The sequence below is a fragment of the Actinia tenebrosa genome, unplaced genomic scaffold, assembly GCF_029948245.1.
Source record: "Actinia tenebrosa isolate PJP-AT-01 unplaced genomic scaffold, QUT_ActTen_1.0 PGA_scaffold12__29_contigs__length_12842862, whole genome shotgun sequence".
NCBI lineage: Eukaryota > Metazoa > Cnidaria > Anthozoa > Actiniaria > Actiniidae > Actinia > Actinia tenebrosa.
Genome location: NW_028292572.1, coordinates 8,412,416 through 8,431,449, shown reverse-complemented (window position 1 = coordinate 8,431,449; position 19,034 = coordinate 8,412,416). Strand labels below are relative to the sequence as shown.

At 37.7% G+C, this 19,034-nt stretch overlaps 2 protein-coding genes and 1 long non-coding RNA gene across 4 annotated transcripts in view; 1 reads left to right on the top strand and 2 right to left on the bottom strand.

Annotated features, from left to right (window-relative positions):
* Positions 1-1,311: 1,311 nt before the first annotated feature.
* LOC116290339 (protein DBF4 homolog B) lies at positions 1,312-6,890 on the bottom strand. The gene is made up of 6 exons (XM_031697384.2): positions 6,769-6,890; positions 6,446-6,532; positions 5,154-5,383; positions 3,262-3,425; positions 2,364-2,550; positions 1,312-1,641 (listed from the first exon to the last, which is right to left on the bottom strand). Exons 2-6 carry the CDS (start codon positions 6,527-6,529, stop codon positions 1,494-1,496), a joined length of 813 nt encoding a protein of 270 aa, XP_031553244.2. The 5' UTR covers positions 6,530-6,532; positions 6,769-6,890; the 3' UTR covers positions 1,312-1,493.
* Positions 6,891-7,034: 144 nt separating this feature from the next.
* On the top strand, positions 7,035-17,872 carry LOC116308996 (uncharacterized). The gene is made up of 4 exons (XR_016119436.1): positions 7,035-7,067; positions 7,901-8,009; positions 8,814-8,887; positions 16,562-17,872. It is a non-coding gene; the product is annotated as an uncharacterized LOC116308996 (long non-coding RNA).
* The window catches only part of LOC116308995 (cilia- and flagella-associated protein 99), a 36,839-nt gene continuing 25,890 nt past the window's right edge, over positions 8,086-19,034 (bottom strand). The window contains exons 25-27 of one of the 2 annotated variants that reach the window (XM_089028184.1): positions 18,916-19,004; positions 17,988-18,109; positions 8,086-8,208 (exon numbers count right to left, since the gene is read on the bottom strand). In XM_089028184.1, coding sequence (XP_088884310.1) covers positions 8,205-8,208; positions 17,988-18,109; positions 18,916-19,004 — 215 coding nt within the window. In that variant the 3' untranslated portion in view covers positions 8,086-8,204. Of the gene's footprint in view, positions 8,209-16,540; positions 16,679-17,987; positions 18,110-18,915; positions 19,005-19,034 lie in introns of those variants that run through there. The other variant, XM_089028183.1, reaches the window with a different exon arrangement.

Below are 19,034 nucleotides of genomic sequence, written 5' to 3'. Positions count from 1 at the left end.
CATTGCTAGCTATTTGCCAGTCTATTTTTGTGAATACTTTCTCCACTTCGCCCTCTATTTCTTCCGCGTCTATCTTTTCGAACGAATCTTCTTCCTGGTCCATTTTGGCGAGTAGTTCCTCCTTTGCGTCCCGCAGTTCTTCTCTGGCTTTTTGCAAGTCGTCCAACACTATAGCAAAGGATCCTGTAGTTCTAGGAAATGTTTCTGCAGGTCTGTAGTTGGTGGCTTCTCGGGAATTGCTACGCCGTTCTCTCGCTCTATCCTGCGTATCTTTGGTATTCCTATGCCGTACTTCTTGGCTACCTTCTGCAGCCCTACGCCGTTCCGTCTATCTTCCAACAATCCTGCGATTTCTTCCTCGGATAGTATTTTGGGTGTTGCCATATATATCTAGAAATATAGTTTGGACATGGGTATTCCATGGACAAACACTATGGGTCCATAGCATATAGACATGTATCTCTATGTAGCTCTAGGCATAGCTAGCTACATGCTAGGAAAACAAAGAACAACACAAATACTCCTGGAGATTTTGGAAGGTCTCTACAGAGCACAAAAAACGCTGCGAGACATTCGCATACCGGGCTACGTAGCCACTTTGGCACAGCTACCGCGGCGTAGATAGTATCTTCCTATAGCCCTTGCAAATCGGGAGGCAAATTCGCTCTACCTACTACGGACATTCCTGGGGTTGTTCCCAGCGCAGCAGTGGTTCCAAAAATACTACTTTGCGTAGAAATGTGTCTACCAGCAAAGCCTGTGTGAAAGTAGAAAAGGTAGCCGAAAATGGTTGCCGAAAAAAGGGAAAAAATATGCTCTTATAAATAAACGTCAACTCCAAACGGTAGTTACCTTCGGGCATTAAATCTATTATCTTTTCTGCTCTTTCTTCGTCCATGATTTCTTCTCTGTCTCCTTCTGCGAATGTCGTGAAGGCGAAGTCAGCATCCAACCTATCTAAGACTTGAGTCCGTAGTTTGCGCACAGTTTTGTTTCGAATGCTTGTGATGGCGTCCATCTATATCTAGGAAATATTTTAACCTTTGTTTGTGACACTACGGAATCCTTTACATTCGTGCATCGTATATAGAACAAATATCTTAACTTAGTACTGCGGGGCACCGATAAAACCCGTAGAGAGCTTTTCAAATGGAATTACGCGGGCAATACCCAGAACGGCCTTACGGGTAATACCCGCGGCCGACCGACGTACGTGAGCGCGGGTAATACCCACATAATTCCGGGGGGTGACCGCGAGTCCCCCTTACTGCTGCTACATCGAAAACTATAAATTAAATCAATTCTATTTTCTTGATGTGTTTTCCTTTTATTGATAACTCTGGTTTATTGATCCGCGGAAATCACGTTCAGACTCGATTACACAAACTTTAAGTTGCAGTATGAATATTCATCGCTGTCGGCGTGGTTTTAGTTGGAACTAAGATGTTTCATTGATTTTTTTATTTCCTCGATAAAATATTATGTTAACTGTCTCAATGTTCGTGCGGTAATGTGTACGTAACGGTGGCTGGTAACGTGAAGTAGGCGGATCCCTCGAGTGAAGCAGCAAGCCTTGCGCTGCGTCTTATTATGACAGTCTGGGGTACGGTTGTTCGCTCTGGCTGTTTTGTAGGTGTTTCCCTATGGAAAAGAAGATTCTTTATTCGGTATCTCTTATTAATGGTATCTTATTCCACGCCAGTGCATGCATCCTATATCATCCATCCATTCACATTTAATCCCATTACTTCATTCATCCATCCACCCATTCTATCCATCCACATAAGCAATCCATTTCATCCCATCCATCTATCCCACCCACTCATCCATCCACTCCATCTATTCATCCATCCGCTCCATCTATTCATCCATCCATCCGTCCATTCCGATTCCGATCCGATTCATTCATCCCATCCATCATATCCATGCATCCATCTATCCATTCCATCAATCCATCCATCCATTCCATCAATCCATTTTATCCCACCCATTCATCTATCCATCCCACCTATCAATCCTACTTATCCATCCAGCCATCCATCTATATTCAACAACCCAACCACCATCCATGCCATATCCATCCATCCATCCATCCATCCATCTTATCCCTCCATCCCTCCCTCCATCCATCTCTTCATCCATCCATCCCACCCATCCATCACACTTATCCATGCTATTTATCCATCCCACTTATCCATCCAGCCATCCATCTAGATATTTCAACAACCCAACCACCATCTATGCCATATCCATTCTTCTTTTCATTTTCTCATCCGTACCTTCTCCACTTCGTTTCCTTTCCTTTCTTTCATCTTTCATTAAATTCTCAATGCCACTTTTTTGGACTATTATTCTTCACTAACCGTGCCGTCTTTATTTTGTGTCTTTTGTTTACTCTTTCTATAAACTGCTTCAGAGTTATTCCAGAATTAATCAACTTGTCCACGTCGGAATATTTGTCCGGCACGTTTGCCTCCGACCTGTGCTTGTTGCCTTCAAGATGCTGTTTTGTTCCAATATCGTATTCCGTGTCACACAGCTCACAATAACCTGTCGTTCGTTTGATAATTGACCAAAAATGTAAGGTGATTGCCATAATAATAAATAATAATGGAACTTATATAACGCACATCAAAATTCATGGCGCTACACTCTCGATCCCAGAGCCCGTTCATTGTGGCTGCGCATGCTCGACAAAACGTCCATTTCTGTAGACTTGCAAGTTGGGGTGATCTCTGGCTCCTTACATGGAACTGCTCTCCAATATTTGTATTATTTTTCAGCTTTTTTGCGAGTTGGGGTTATGTCAGGCTCTCAGCGTGTGAAAATTCGATATTTTACACATATATTGTAAGAGCATTGAGATGTCACGTAATGCGATCTTAAGAATAAAATTATTATTATTCTCATTATTCTGGTATGTCGTCGAGCATGCGCAGTAAGAATGATAGGGGTCTGGGGACAAAAGACTGCCTAGTACAACTATGGAACGTTCGATTTGAGTCCACAAGCGTGTGCCTGCTAAAAGTTATTAAACCTTAAAAATTATGTTATGGAACCGTACTAGTTTTGAACATCCGGAGAGCAAAACCCTCAACTTCTTCACGAAGAAAAGAATATTGAAACAAAACGTTTGACACAAAGATCGAATAGATGACATGGAATTCACTTACTACAAAACGTTTTTTTTTTTTGGCGCTTGTTTTTGACAAAAAATAATAATTTCAATAATAGTTATATTATCTATTACTCGTATCATACCTTTCTTGAGTGTAGCCTTTCTAAACAGTCTCTTTCTTCTTGGTGATAAAGGTGTTGAAGATCTTCGGGCTCTTTTGATGTCATCGAACGGTCCGTTGCCTGGTTTTGCATCCAGGTTAGGGCGTGGCCATGATTTCATTTCTTTGACCAGTGGTCGGTATTTCCTTCAAATGCGTGATCATTAATTTCGTCAGAACTTGCAATCTTTGTACCCAGAGCCTGCGTTTCTTTCGGTCTGCGGCGAAGAACGAGGGCTCTGGCATAATCCATTTTTTGGCGCATGCGCAGTTTTCCGGAAGTGAAATATAATGAATGAAAATCATGCTTTCAAACCTGCTTTCAAACAGAGTTCTGTGTTTACTTTCGATCAAAATAAGAATTAGAAATTGGGAATAAATTTTTTTTATTTTTGGCAAGTCTTTTAACGTATGCGCTCTTATACCGGAAGTCCAAGAAATCCTGGTCTCAAAAAATGGATTATGCCAGAGCCCTCGTTCTTCGCCGCAGGCCAGAAGAAACGCAGGCTCTGGGTACGAGATTGCAGAACTTGAGGAATTTAGCAATAAGAGTTAGGAAAGGATTTTAATTTTCATCCTTTTTCAAACTTAAGTTTTTTTTAATATTCATTTTTTATTTGTTTGTTTTATTTTTTAATTCTCATTTGGATAATTAATGACCCAAGTTTTGATTGAGATATGTTTTGGCTGTCCTACAGCCATCGCGGTCAGTGATATAAAGGATTGATAAGATTGTAATTGCAAATTACTGACGATGACTGTAGGACAGCCAGCCGAAACATTCTTCTATTAAACGGCTTTGGTTACTATTTATCAAAATTATTGTAAATTACTGTACTGTTGGAAAGAATTCTCATTCTTGACCGTTTTGAATGTTTCTAAAAAATTATTATTGCCCAGGATTTAGCGTAATTAAAGATAGTGATCCAGAATTAATGAAACAAGTAAATAAATAAATAAATTCGGCATCAGAACTGGTCACATTTAAATGGCTTCCAGAAAAAATCGTTGCATTTAATTGGCTTCTAGAAACAATAAATCGCATTTGAATAGCTTGCACAAAAAAATCATTGCGTCAAAAGCTCTTCTACTTTGGCTTTGCTTCTTTCCATCTTTCTATTGTCCTCATTATTAGATCTGAATAGCCGATAACGAGTTTTTGGTGTAGTTTTCTATATCCTAGATCTTTTTATATAAGTGTTCTATAGCTTTTGTTTCACTCGTTTCAGTCTAAGTATTTTCGTCATTGTTAGCCTAGTCCCTTAGGAGTTTTTGTATGCTTTATATACGCCCTCTATGCTAATACTTAGTTGGTGCTCGCAGTTCGTCCCTTCATACACAAACGTAAGTTATTCGTTTCCCTTACTTCTTATCGTTTTTGCAGTTTAATGTTTCGTAGTTTTTCCTACTTGTTATATTATATTTACTAAGTTCTTTATCTATTTGTAGTCTTTACCTTACGCTATGCGTACGAGTTTAGAATAAAACATTCAAGTATGGGACATGTAGTATCAACACTCATGTTCACTACAGCAGTTTTCAATAGCATAGTTTATAAATTCCAAGCAAGACAACATTGTTTATGTCTTTTATTACGAACTCTTGAGCAAAAAAATTTTTTGACTTGGAGTGTTTCTGGTTTTCTATACATGAAATCTTGGGGTGCTTCGCCATGTTTAAAAAAAGGTTTTTTGTCTTAGAAAGAGATGCGCGCCGCCTATTGATGGTTTTTACGGCGGCCATGTTGGAGGAACGTAACAAAAGAATTGTCAATGAACTCTTTTGTTATATCCTTCAACATGGCCGCCGTGTCTTTTGTTATTTAATTCTCTTGGGAATAGTTGAGGACCATCAATATTTAGGAATCCCACTAACCTTGAGCGGTCTTCAACCTTGATGAATGCTCCTCTCAGCCGACGTATTTTCGTGTTTCTCTTGGGTGTTCGGGATTTTTGGTCTGCGACTTTACGTTCTTTGAGCCATTCTTTGAATTCATCAAAGGTTTTGACGGGGATTTTCCAGGTCTTTGCATTCCTCGTCACGTCACTGGAACTTATGCTCGATGGAAGTGGCTTGGCATTTTGAAGCATTGTTTGACCACGTGACTACACCGTGATTGACAGAATAAGAATAGCACTAGATTGGTTTTAATTCCAAAGTGAGTATGTAATGTAGGACTGATTTTCTTAGAATTTTATCGTATAATCGAAATTATAGTCAAAGTTGTCTTTTAACAACTGTGAATTTGTCTGAAACTTTTTTTACCAAAAAAAAAAGAGACCGCGCGATTATTGACTCGCAAACTCGAATGGTTGTTTTCCTATGTTATCATCAGACTGTTAACGAAGAGTGGTAGTAATAAACCTAAAACTTGGGTGTCAGTTCTCCCAGTTCAGAACACGTGTCATCTTTCTCTTAAAAATTAGATCTGTTTGAGTCTTATCCATATTCATGCATCTTCTCTTGCGCAACCGTTAAGCAAAGAAATGATATACTATAGAGAATGACACGTGTTCTAAAATGGGAAATATTAAGGCGCGATTACGTGGAGCAATTTTCTCTGCAACTTGTCTTGCAGCATTTTGTTTACATGGTGCAACGTAGACGCAAACAATTGCTGCAACTTGTCTCGCAACATATTTCAAATTTCGCTGTAGGTTACACGCTGCAATGCTCCATGCAACTTGTGTCGCAATGCCGTTGCAAGACAAGTTGCATAGAAAATTGCTCCGTTTCATCGCGCCTTTACGCCCGAGGTAAAGGAATCTATAGACCCCTTGCATCGCTTTGGAATGCAGCTCAATCTGGGGGACAAAACAATAGGTTCCAATTCTAAGGAGACCGGAACTGTTTTGTCCCCCAGATGAAGCTGCTTTGACGTCACATGCAAGGGTTCTATTGTTACTTGACTTTCCTTGTTGCAACCAGAAAGAGCCAGCCCGTACCGCTAAACCTAACCTTACAAAAGCGGTACTGTACTTAGGGAGCAATGAAAATCCAGCTTTCGAGCGGTGCTGGATTACTTACCAGAAAACCAGTTTATTTAATATGGAATTAAGATTAAATTTATTTTGATGATTACTGTTTACTGCCTTTTTCAAAGGCCCTCTCAACAGCAAACTACCAGACTTAACCAACATTAACGTTATTCTTTATGGATAACTTACCGGATGGAATCGTGGTGATGTTCTGCGAATGTCAGGTCTATCTGTGACGACATATGTCACGTGTTTACTGAGAAAGCGAGCCATAGTCTAAAGGTAACACACTTTGCTTATAAACATTGGATTCCATGTATATATTACTGACAGCATAATGTTCGGGAAGTGGGGAATGACGGAGTGGGATGGGGTATTACATTCACTCGGACCCCAGTCGAAGTCATGCGATTGATCAACTATCAGGGTTAAGTCTTAGGGTAAAGTACAGTTACTCGGGCTCCCTAGGGTTGAACACACTAAGTACATAATCCCATACTCCTCATACATACCCCTCCCAGTTGTACAATAGCTTCCTCTAACTTGTCGCTCCTGCTCTTTTTAGGTACGTCGAGGTAGAAAGACTCGCCATGCAGAGGCCTGGGTAGGGCATGCTTGCGCCTTCTTAACAACGATGAGCCTACAACGAAAAAAAAAATTGTAGTCCCGCGCTCCCACCAGCCAATAAAATGCCGTGTTGTGTGCTGTTAGTGGATACACGGATGACGCATGCACTTTGCTAATGTCGGAAGTAACAATGTAAAGAAGACAAAGGCCAGAGTGGAGTCATTGAAGTTCACACCACTGTCTGGTTAGTTACATTTCTCTTTTGCTTTACGAAATTTTTAAAGAGCTTTGATAAGATTCGAAATACTCGTTGAGGTTCTCAAATAAAAACGAAAAGTAATCCAAAAAAAAACCGTAAACCGAAATAGAAACATTTTTCATACACGTTAAAAAGCGATCCGCATTCACTGTGAACCGATCCAATTTTTCATTCAGAATGTAACCGAGATGTTATCAAGGCTGGTAGAGCAGAAGTGCACTCGTCTCTCACGTCTGGGGTCTCGGGTTTGATTCGTGGACTCGGCATCACATGTGAAAAGAGTTCGTTAGGCACCTGCCTTGACTTTTTCAAGAGGTTTTCTCTGAATTCTTCACTTTTTCTCCCTCCGCATAACCTACCTCGCTAAATTTTAATTTGATCTATCAGTTAAATAGTCGTGCCCTGTCTTTGATCATTCTAGAGGATATTTCATAGTATCTATGAAATGTCAAGTTTTCTTTACGAGAAATTAAGGAAAAAAGGAAAACGCCTATTTATTTCTCACCTTGTTTTGGAGGCATCGTGTACTCAGTTTGACTGCGCGCGCGCTGTTTTTTAAAAAGACATCTATCACCGATATGTTATTATGACGTCATTAGCCTATTAATTAAAAATAACGTCATAAGAAATCGATTTGCCGCGCGCGCTGATTGGCTGGCTACCGTGTTTATACTAGAGGATAGAGAAAAAATCGTTCAAGAATTCATAAGAGGAACGACTGCATATGTTTCTGTATTGTGAGTAGTGCAATCGAAAAGCAAGAAAAACATTTGGCTTCGTCTCGTGCTCCTAAGCTTGATTTATCTTGTGTTCTACAGCTCCCAGCGTATGTTATTTATTCGTATTCATGTTGGATTGAACTAGACCTGTAACCCGACTGGTTTAGAACAAGCAATGAAAATAAATGCGGCAACAAATGCATCACAGGTAAGACTAGATATAGCACCGTGTATTGGAAAACATTTACTAGGTGACTGCACTAAAATTCAACTTACGGACTCACTTTGTGGTGACTGTGTATTTTGAGTGGTAAAGCAATGACTTTGCGCACTTTTGGTCAATGTAATGAAGTCCAATTTTGTCAATGTAGTCCATTTTTGTCTCGCTCCCTTCGATAGTCTGTCACCTCAAAAATCAAAAGTAGTACAGACTCATTCAAGAGAAAATGAGCTAGTTTAATGCGCAATGTTGAGTGTAAGTTCATACAATGTGAACAACATAACATTTCTCAAGTTTCACAGTCAAGTCAATGATGTCATGGTTGTACAGCAACTACCAACCGTCATATTTCGTACTTGTACTTGTCATTAGATCTAAAGATCTCTAAAAAAATCACAGGGCTCAAAGGAAAATCACAAGTGCGCTCGCAAATTACATATTTATTTGTTCACTTCTTCCGCTTGCTCTCTGGTAGCGCAAATTACTGTAAATAAGAGGGTCAATGCAACGAAAATCCCAACAGAAACTATGGTCAATATCTTATGTGTAGTGCTTTTAGTGCTCTGTCATGATGTCCAGCGGAATTTCACGTGAAATTGCAAACGCAAGTTCTTCGGATAGCAGAAAAAATATGAACGCGCACACTAACTTTCCTGATTCCCGTAACGAAAATGGCAAAAAATCATTTTCTTGATGATATTCTTGGAGAAAGTGAACTTGTACACTATTATATTTTTCTTTTTTATTCTTTACTATTTTTTTTCTTTCTCCTTTTTGCTTTCCTCTAAGCAGACACGAGAGTGCACAAGCAAAATGGACCTCAACCCAAGTACACAGCAGGACATTATAGTCTTAATATCAATGAGGTTGGCATGATGTGTAATACCATATAAACAACTCAACCCTCATCCAAAAAGCATGGGCTTTAGCCCATGGTTTTCAACAATTTTGGGTGTTTTTTCACTTCGTTTAAAAATTATCCCAATTTGGAAAAGGGTCAATTTTGGCCTAATTTGGCCAAAAGGGATGGACTAAAGCCCATGGTTTTGATCGATTTTGGGTGTTTTTTCACTTTACACAAAAATTATCCCAATTTGAAAAAGGCTCATTCTTGGTTATTTTGGCCAAAAAGCATGGACTATAGCCCATGGTTTTGATTGATTTTGGGTGTTTTTTCACTTTTCTTATCAATTATCCCAATTTGAAAAAGGGTCATTTTTGGCCCATTTTGGCCAAAAAGCATGGACTATAGCCCATGGTTTTGATCGATTTTGGGTATTATTTCACTTTACTCAAAAATATTATCCCAATTTGAAAAAGCCTCATTTTTGGCTTATTTTGGCCAAAAAGCATGGACTATAGCCCATGGTTTTGATCGATTTTGGGTGTTTTTTCACTTTACACAAAAATTATCCCAATTTGAAAAAGGCTCATTTGTGGCCCATTTTGGCCAAAAAGCATGGACTATAGCCCATGGTTTTGATCGATTTTGGGTGTTTTTTCACATAACTTATAAATTATCCCAATTTGGAAAAGGGTCAATTTTGTCCCATTTTGGCCAAAAGGGATGGACTATAGCCCATGGTTTTGATTGATTTTGGGTGTTTTTTCACTTAACTTATAAATTATCCCAATTTTGAAAAGGGTCAATTTTGTCCCATTTTGGCCAAAAAGCATGGACTATAGTCCATGGTTTTGAACAATTTTGGGTGTTTTTTCATTTCCCTTATAAATTATCCCAATTTGGAAAAGGGTCAATTTTGTCCCATTTTGGCCAAAGGGGATGGGCTATAGCACATGGTTTTGAACAATTTTGGGTGTTTTTTAAGTTTACACAAAAATTATCCCAATTTGAAAAAGGCTCATTTTTGGTTATTTTGGCCAAAAAGCATGGACTATAGCCCATGGTTTTGATCGATTTTGGGTGTTTTTTCACTTTACACAAAAATTATCCCAATTTGAAAAAGGCTCATTTTTGGTTATTTTGGCCAAAAAGCATGGACTATAGCCCATGGTTTTGATTGATTTTGGGTGTTTTTTCACATAACTTATAAATTATCCCAATTTGGAAAAGGGTCAATTTTGTCCCATTTTGGCCAAAGGGGATGGGCTATAGCCCATGGTTTTGAACAATTTTGGGTGTTTTTTCACTTTACTCAAAAATTATCCCAATTTGAAAAAGGCTCATTTTTGGTTATTTTGGCCAAAAAGCATGGACTATAGCCCATGGTTTTGATCGATTTTGGGTGTTTTTTCACTTTTCTTATCAATTATCCGAATTTGAAAAAGTGTAATCTTAGGCCCATTTTGGCCAAAAAGCATGGACTATAGCCCACGGTTTTGAACAATTTTGGGTGTTTTTTCATTTCCCTTATAAATTATCCCAATTTTGAAAAGGGTCAATTTTGTCCCATTTTGGCCAAAAGGGATGGGCTATAGCACATGGTTTTGAACAATTTTGGGTGTTTTTTAAATTTACACAAAAATTATCCCAATTTGAAAAAGGCTCATTTTTGGTTATTTTGGCCAAAAAGCATGGACTATAGCCCATGGTTTTGATCGATTTTGGGTGTTTTTTCACTTTACACAAACATTATCCCAATTTGAAAAAGGCTCATTTTTGGTTATTTTGGCCAAAAAGCATGGACTATAGCCCATGGTTTTGATCGATTTTGGGTGTTTTTTCACTTTTCTTATCAATTATCCGAATTTGAAAAAGGGTAATCTTAGGCCCATTTTGGCCAAAAAGCATGGACTATAGCCCACGGTTTTGAACAATTTTGGGTGTTTTTTCATTTCCCTTATAAATTATCCCAATTTTGAAAAGGGTCAATTTTGTCCCATTTTGGCCAAAAGGGATGGGCTATAGCCCATGGTTTTGAACAATTTTGGGTGTTTTTTCACTTTACTCAAAAATTATCCCAATTTGAAAAAGGGATCATTTTTGGCCCATTTTGGCCAAAAAGAATGGACTATAGCCCATGGTTTTGATTGATTTTGGGTGTTTTTTCACATAACTTATAAATTATCCCAATTTGGAAAAGGGTCAATTTTGTCCCATTTTGGCCAAAAGGGATGGACTATAGCCCATGGTTTTGATTGATTTTGGGTGTTTTTTCACTTTTCTCAAAAATTATCCCAATTTGAAAAAGGCTCATTTTTGGTTATTTTGGCCAAAAAGCATGGACTATAGCCCATGGTTTTGATTGATTTTGGGTGTTTTTTCACATAACTTATAAATTATCCCAATTTGGAAAAGGGTCAATTTTGTCCCATTTTGGCCAAAAGGGATGGACTATAGCCCATGGTTTTGAACAATTTTGGGTGTTTTTTCACTTTACTCAAAAATTATCCCAATTTGAAAAAGGCTCATTTTTGGTTATTTTGGCCAAAAGGGATGGACTATAGCCCATGGTTTTGATCGATTTTGGGTGTTTTTTCACTTTACACAAAAATTATCCCAATTTGAAAAAGGCTCATTTTTGGTTATTTTGGCCAAAAAGCATGGACTATAGCCCATGGTTTTGATGGATTTTGGGTGTTTTTTCACTTTTCTTATCAATTATCCCAATTTTGAAAAGGGTCAATTTTGGCCCATTTTGGCCAAAAAGCATGGACTATAGCCCACGGTTTTGATGGATTTTGGGTGTTTTTTCACTTTTCTTATCAATTATCCCAATTTTGAAAAGGGTCAATTTTGGCCTAATTTGGCCAAAAAGCATGGACTATAGCCCACGGTTTTGATCGATTTTGGGTGTTTTTTCACTTTTCTTATCAATTATCCCAATTTGAAAAAGGGTCATTTTAGGCCCATTTTGGCCAAAAAGCATGGACTATAGCCCATGGTTTTGATTGATTTTGGGTGTTTTTTCACATAACTTATAAATTATCCCAATTTTGAAAAGGGTCAATTTTGTCCCATTTTGGCCAAAAGGGATGGGCTATAGCCCATGGTTTTGAACAATTTGGGGTGTTTTTTCACTTTACTCAAAAATTATCCCAATTTGAAAAAGGGATCATTTTTGGCCCATTTTGGCCAAAAAGAATGGACTATAGCCCATGGTTTTGATCGATTTTGGGTGTTTTTTCACTTTACACAAAAATTATCCCAATTTGGAAAAGTGTCAATTTTGTCCCATTTTGGCCAAAAGAGATGGGCTATAGCACATGGTTTTGAACAATTTTGGGTGTTTTTTAAATTTACACAAAAATTATCCCAATTTGAAAAAGGCTCATTTTTGGTTATTTTGGCCAAAAGGGATGGACTATAGCCCATGGTTTTGATCGATTTTGGGTGTTTTTTCACTTTACACAAAAATTATCCCAATTTGAAAAAGGCTCATTTTTGGTTATTTTGGCCAAAAAGCATGGACTATAGCCCATGGTTTTGATTGATTTTGGGTGTTTTTTCACATAACTTATAAATTATCCCAATTTGGAAAAGGGTCAATTTTGTCCCATTTTGGCCAAAAGGGATGGACTATAGCCCATGGTTTTGAACAATTTTGGGTGTTTTTTCACTTTACTCAAAAATTATCCCAATTTGAAAAAGGCTCATTTTTGGTTATTTTGGCCAAAAAGCATGGACTATAGCCCATGGTTTTGATTGATTTTGGGTGTTTTTTCACTTAACTTATAAATTATCCCAATTTTGAAAAGGGTCAATTTTGTCCTATTTTGGCCAAAAGGGATGGGCTATAGCCCATGGTTTTAAACAATTTTGGTTGTTTTTTCACTTCGTTTAAAAATTATCCCAATTTAGAAAAGGGTCAATTTTGGCCTAATTTGGCCAAAAAGCATGGACTATAGCCCATGGTTTTGATCGATTTTGGGTGTTTTTTCACTTTACACAAAAATTATCCCAATTTGAAAAAGGCTCATTTTTGGTTATTTTGGCCAAAAAGCATGGACTATAGCCCATGGTTTTGATCGATTTTGGGTGTTTTTTCACTTTACAGAAAAATTATCCCAATTTGAAAAAGGCTCATTTGTGGCCCATTTTGGCCAAAAAGCATGGACTATAGCCCATGGTTTTGATCGATTTTGGGTGTTTTTTCACATAACTTATAAATTATCCCAATTTGGAAAAGGGTCAATTTTGTCCCATTTTGGCCAAAAGGGATGGACTATAGCCCATGGTTTTGATTGATGTTGGGTGTTTTTTCACTTAACTTATAAATTATCCCAATTTTGAAAAGGGTCAATTTTGTCCCATTTTGGCCAAAAAGCATGGACTATAGTCCATGGTTTTGAACAATTTTGGGTGTTTTTTCATTTCCCTTATAAATTATCCCAATTTGGAAAAGGGTCAATTTTGTCCCATTTTGGCCAAAGGGGATGGGCTATAGCACATGGTTTTGAACAATTTTGGGTGTTTTTTAAGTTTACACAAAAATTATCCCAATTTGAAAAAGGCTCATTTTTGGTTATTTTGGCCAAAAAGCATGGACTATAGCCCATGGTTTTGATCGATTTTGGGTGTTTTTTCACATAACTTATAAATTATCCCAATTTGGAATAGTGTCAATTTTGTCCCATTTTGGCCAAAAGAGATGGGCTATAGCCCATGGTTTTGATCGATTTTGGGTGTTTTTTCACTTTACACAAAAATTATCCCAATTTGGAATAGTGTCAATTTTGTCCCATTTTGGCCAAAAGAGATGGGCTATAGCACATGGTTTTGAACAATTTTGGGTGTTTTTTAAATTTACACAAAAATTATCCCAATTTGAAAAAGGCTCATTTTTGGTTATTTTGGCCAAAAGGCATGGACTATAGCCCATGGTTTTGATCGATTTTGGGTGTTTTTTCACTTTACACAAAAATTATCCCAATTTGAAAAAGGCTCATTTTTGGTTATTTTGGCCAAAAAGCATGGACTATAGCCCATGGTTTTGATTGATTTTGGGTGTTTTTTCACATAACTTATAAATTATCCCAATTTGGAAAAGGGTCAATTTTGTCCCATTTTGGCCAAAAGGGATGGACTATAGCCCATGGTTTTGATTGATTTTGGGTGTTTTTTCACTTAACTTATAAATTATCCCAATTTTGAAAAGGGTCAATTTTGTCCCATTTTGGCCAAAAAGCATGGACTATAGTCCATGGTTTTGAACAATTTTGGGTGTTTTTTCATTTCCCTTATAAATTATCCCAATTTGGAAAAGGGTCAATTTTGTCCCATTTTGGCCAAAGGGGATGGGCTATAGCACATGGTTTTGAACAATTTTGGGTGTTTTTTAAGTTTACACAAAAATTATCCCAATTTGAAAAAGGCTCATTTTTGGTTATTTTGGCCAAAAAGCATGGACTATAGCCCATGGTTTTGATCGATTTTGGGTGTTTTTTCACTTTACACAAAAATTATCCCAATTTTGAAAAGGGTCAATTTTGTCACATTTTGGCCAAAAGGGATGGACTATAGTCCATGGTTTTGATCGATTTTGGGTGTTTTTTTAATTGCCTTAAAAATTAACTCAATTTTGAAATGGTTGAATTTTGGAACATCTTAGGCAAAAAGCATGGACTATTATAGCCCTTGGTTTTGATTGATTTTGGGTGTTTTTCCACTTTCCTCAAAAATTATCCCATGTTGAAAAAGGGTCAATTTTGCCCTAGTTTGATCACTTTTGGGTGTTTTTTCCCCAATACCCTTAAAAATTAACCCAATTTAGAAAATGGTCAACTTTGGCCCATTTTGGGCCAAAAGCATGGACTATAGCCCATGGTTTTGATTGATTTTGGGTGTTTTGAGGTATTTTTTGACTTCCCTTCAAAATTCACTCTTTTTGGAAAAGGGCCTATTTGGGACTATTTTGGCCAAAAAGCATGGTTTTACTTGCTTTTGAGTGTTTTTAGATATTTTTTGACTTCTGTTTAAAATTCACTTTTTTGGAAAAGGGTGAATTTTGGCCTATTTTGGCCAAAAAGTATGGACTATAGCCCATGGTTTTTCTCGATTTTGGGTGTTTTTAGGTATTTTTTGATATACCAGTCGCTATTTAGGGATTCGAGTTCTGCGTTGGGTTTGTCTTTGGACCCAACGAACCAACAAGGCAAACATCAATATAAGGTATATGAGGTTACCTCTGATCACAGTTCTGTGACTATGAAGTAAAAGGTGCTTTCGCTTGTGCGCATGGGCATCTATCGTTTTATCATAGGTCACGTGATCTTTAATTTTTGCACCATACTCTCACCTCCTGCGTTTAATACACACCAGGATTCTTTTACATTTTCACTTTTCCTCTTCCCTTTTTTTTTTTTTTTTTTGCTAAAGCCATCTTTTCCATTCTTAACTTGTAACCACCTCATTCCTGATGCTCTGCAACCTGCGCTGTTGTATGATAATTTTCTCCCAAATCGATAGTTAACCCTGCGCCACCCGGAGTCCATGCAAAACTATCGTTCTCAAGACCATAACTATATTCACTCGTAAAGCACATTGCCTAGACGAATTGGAATGCGGTGTCCAAAGGTATTCTTCAACACCCTGGAATGCAAGAGGATTCAAATACCTCGAAACGAAAACCGCCATTGGATTTAAATATATCTAAATCTAAACTCTTCAGTGTTGTCCGCCTTATAACGGGACAGGCCTGACGGCTATTTCAAACAGTCCAACAAACCCAACAGACATTATTTAATAGATAATTACTGAGGCACGCAGCATTTGTAGGTATAATGCATTATACCTACGAATGCTGCGTGCTGAAGTGATTATCTAGTATAATATCTATTATTGTTCTTATCAAAATCCAATTGTTTTCTTTCTAGCTTGTTTATCATAGAAACAAAGCCAATAATGAATGAACTAAATATGTCTGATTTTCCTCTATGCATTCGTTGGGATAATGCAGACTGAAAACAATGGATTAATTTGATAAGATCAGTAATTATTGCATATTTCAAAACCGAAATTATTGTTAGTTGTTGGGCTATTGGGCTGTTGGGCTATTGTGTTGTTGGGCTGTTGGGCTATTGGGCTGTTGGGTTTGTTGGGCTGTTGTGTTGTTGGGCTGTTGGGTTGTTGGGCTATTGGGCTGTTGGGTTTGTTGGGCTAGTGGGTTTGTTGGGCTAGTGGGTTTGTTGGGCTGTAGGGTTTGTTGGGCTAGTGGGTTTGTTGGGCTATTGTACTGGTTGGGCTGTTGGGCTGTTGCCTGTTGGGCTATTGGGCTGTTGGGTATTGGGCTGTTGGGTATTGGGCTGTTGGGTATTGGGCTGTTGGGTATTGGGCTGTTGGGTTTATTGGGCTGTTGGGCTGTTGGGCTGTTGGGCTATTGGGCTGTTGGGCTATTGGGCTATTGGGCTGTTGGGCTATTGGGCTGTTGGGCTATTGGGCTGTTGGGCTATTGGGCTGTTGGGCTGTTGGGCTGTTGCAAGTTTTTCACGGTTTTGATCGATTTTGGGTGTTTTTTCACTTCCCTTATCAATTATCCCAATTTTGAAATATGTGAATTTTGGTCTATTTTGGCTAAAAATTATGGATATATAGTCCATGGATTTGATTAATTTTGATACATTTTTTAAAAAATTTAAAGAATGGATCTGGTATCAAGAGAAATACACAAGTTATCTTACAAATTGAAAGAGGCTATTGATAATATTGGATTGCGAAGGATAATCAAGACGAGACTTTTGCTGTTGTGTGTTGTGACCTTAAGAAAAATGCAAAAACTTATTTTTAGTGAAATTAACTAGTACTATGTAGCCACCTAATTGAAAAAGGCTGTCAGAGTAAGTGATAGGTATTTCCAAAATGGAAAATAATTTTAAAAAATGGTTTCTTCATCTTCAAACAACATAGTCATGATATCTTGACACTTAAATTTGCAACTGTCATTGATGATAATAAGAAGCAGCAACACAAGTTATTTCAGCTATTCTTGGATGTTGGAATTACCTTGTAATTACTATTGCTCAGACAACCTTTTTTAAATGGATATAATTTATTTATGATATATGTATTTATGTAAGTGATGCATACGAGTATTTCAGGGAGAGTTTTTTCAGTAATTGTTGATGAAAGTGTTACCACGGAAGAAGATTGAAAGAGATGAAAGAAGTTTGTTCACTTTGAAAAAGCAATGGTATAGACAGTGTTTGTCTATAATATAGTTCATTGAACACAAAAGTTTGAAAGTTAGTAGTTTGGTTGATTGGCTGCCGGGAAATTTTCATGATGGTGTCATTTGACTACCACTACCAAAAATGGTCTTCTTGTTCTAATTTGTGTTTCTTTATGTGAATAGTAGGAAACTAACACTTGCACTAACAGGTTATGTGACCCAATCCCTGGAAGGCAATTCTGTAGTTTAACACTAGGGTACATCCCTTCTGTGCATAACCTAAGACATGGCAGGAAATATTCAGACTTTGATGTAACATTAAAAGGATAAGGTTTAGCCATTAATTAGCAGCAAAACTTCTGTGATATGATTCTTAGGGCCATGATTTGGTGGCTATCTTGAAACTTGCCATAGTCCTCCCTCAGTTGCTGTATGTTTTGGGGCACCATCGAAAATAATATAGATATTTAAAAGCTTGCCTCCTTTTGAGTACATCTATTGTTTGATCAACTCTATCAGATACCCTGTCATAAGGATTTGTGTGGGAAAAGTCCTGGTCACGTGACCTGTTAGTGCAAGTGAAATCCTGTTACATTTTCCAGAAAATAGCGAAAAATTCACAGCGACAAAAAGCATGTTTTAAGGGCAACGAGTGGCGGCATACTGGCACATGCGTGTGTGATTTTACCTGAATATTCCTGTCAGTCAGTTGTTTGTGAGGAAGGTGTAGTTGGTTTTGTGTGAATGGGACTTGCAGTAAAGTAAAATATTTCAACCCTTGAATTGCTGAGCCTTTGAATTACTGAGTTAAAATGTCCCCCGCCCCTAGGTCAGCTTTCTGTGGTAGCAAACCTTATGTTCAAATAAAAATCAATTCAGAACAGAGAAAACTCCATACCTCAAGTTTGTCACAGGACGTACTCCAGCAGACGTTCTGCTCGATAGACCATCTCCTCGCAGTTTGGCAGCTTTTTCCCTTGTTTCTTCTAGTTCTTTCCATCTCATTTTTTCAATGGAGGCCTGATAAAATCAAGAGAAAAAGGTAATGGCTGAATGGGTTTTTCTTGGTGAACTACCTTTTAACAATCCATTTCGAATAAAACCTTTGAAATTGAGTGAAGAAATTTTCGCATTTTCAATTGAAATGAATATACGATTCTTAGTTAAATTCTAAGTTTCTAACCATTTTTGTATATGACTTTTATCGCATTTTATTTAACTTTTTAGTATTGAGTCCTAGTCACATAACAGTGAACTCACGTCTCTGTAAATGTTCCCGATATTCACTTCGCCTTGGGCGAATAATTGTTTTAGTATAAATACACAGTTGATTCTTTCAAAAAAAAAAAAAGAAGATAAAAGACATTTTTTTCGCGGTAACAGCAACAAAGATTTTCAATAATCACCTGTGTGTATTTTTACTAAACGGAAATGAATAACGTATAAATAACATTAAATGCGAGTAAAAATCTATGGATTGTTTGTTTGTTGTTGTTGCTCACCAGTTGAGCGGCAACCACCCACCAAAGAGCAAAAACTTCAACTTATGGAATAAGTCTTAAAAAATTAACGCAAAGAAAAAAAAAGATAATACGTAAGTAGCGCGTAACTCGAAAATAACGTTCAATCTGTTGGGTTCGAGTTACGTAGCTCGAGTTTGATTTCATCGCTATTTGTCATTGAGTTAAGCACAGATGTCAAAGTGGGCGTGGCCCCCAAAAGATGGGTGTGTCCGAGCGCGTATCTCGAAAAGTGTGTAACTCGAAGTGCGTACCTCGAGTTTTACCTTCCCTCGATCATCACTACCTCTGCGAGGTTTGGCCTACCTTTTCGCGTTCCAACTCCTTCTGCCGTCTTGAAGTGGCTTTCTTCGGCGACAACGTCCGCGCAAGTTTGTCACTTTCTCGTTTCCTCTCTGTATAAAAATCAGAGGATTTTAAGTCAT

Coding starts and splice junctions, on each gene's coding strand:
- LOC116290339 (XM_031697384.2), bottom strand. CDS start 6,529: ATGGCTCGCTTTCTCAGTAAACACGTGACATATGTCGTCACAGATAGA. Junction 3,426..5,153: donor AAGGTTGAAGACCGCTCAAG/GTTAGTGGGATT, acceptor ACGCATTTGAAG/GAAATACCGACCACTGGTCA. Junction 1,642..2,363: donor CACAAAATAAAGACGGCACG/GTTAGTGAAGAA, acceptor TCTTTTCCATAG/GGAAACACCTACAAAACAGC.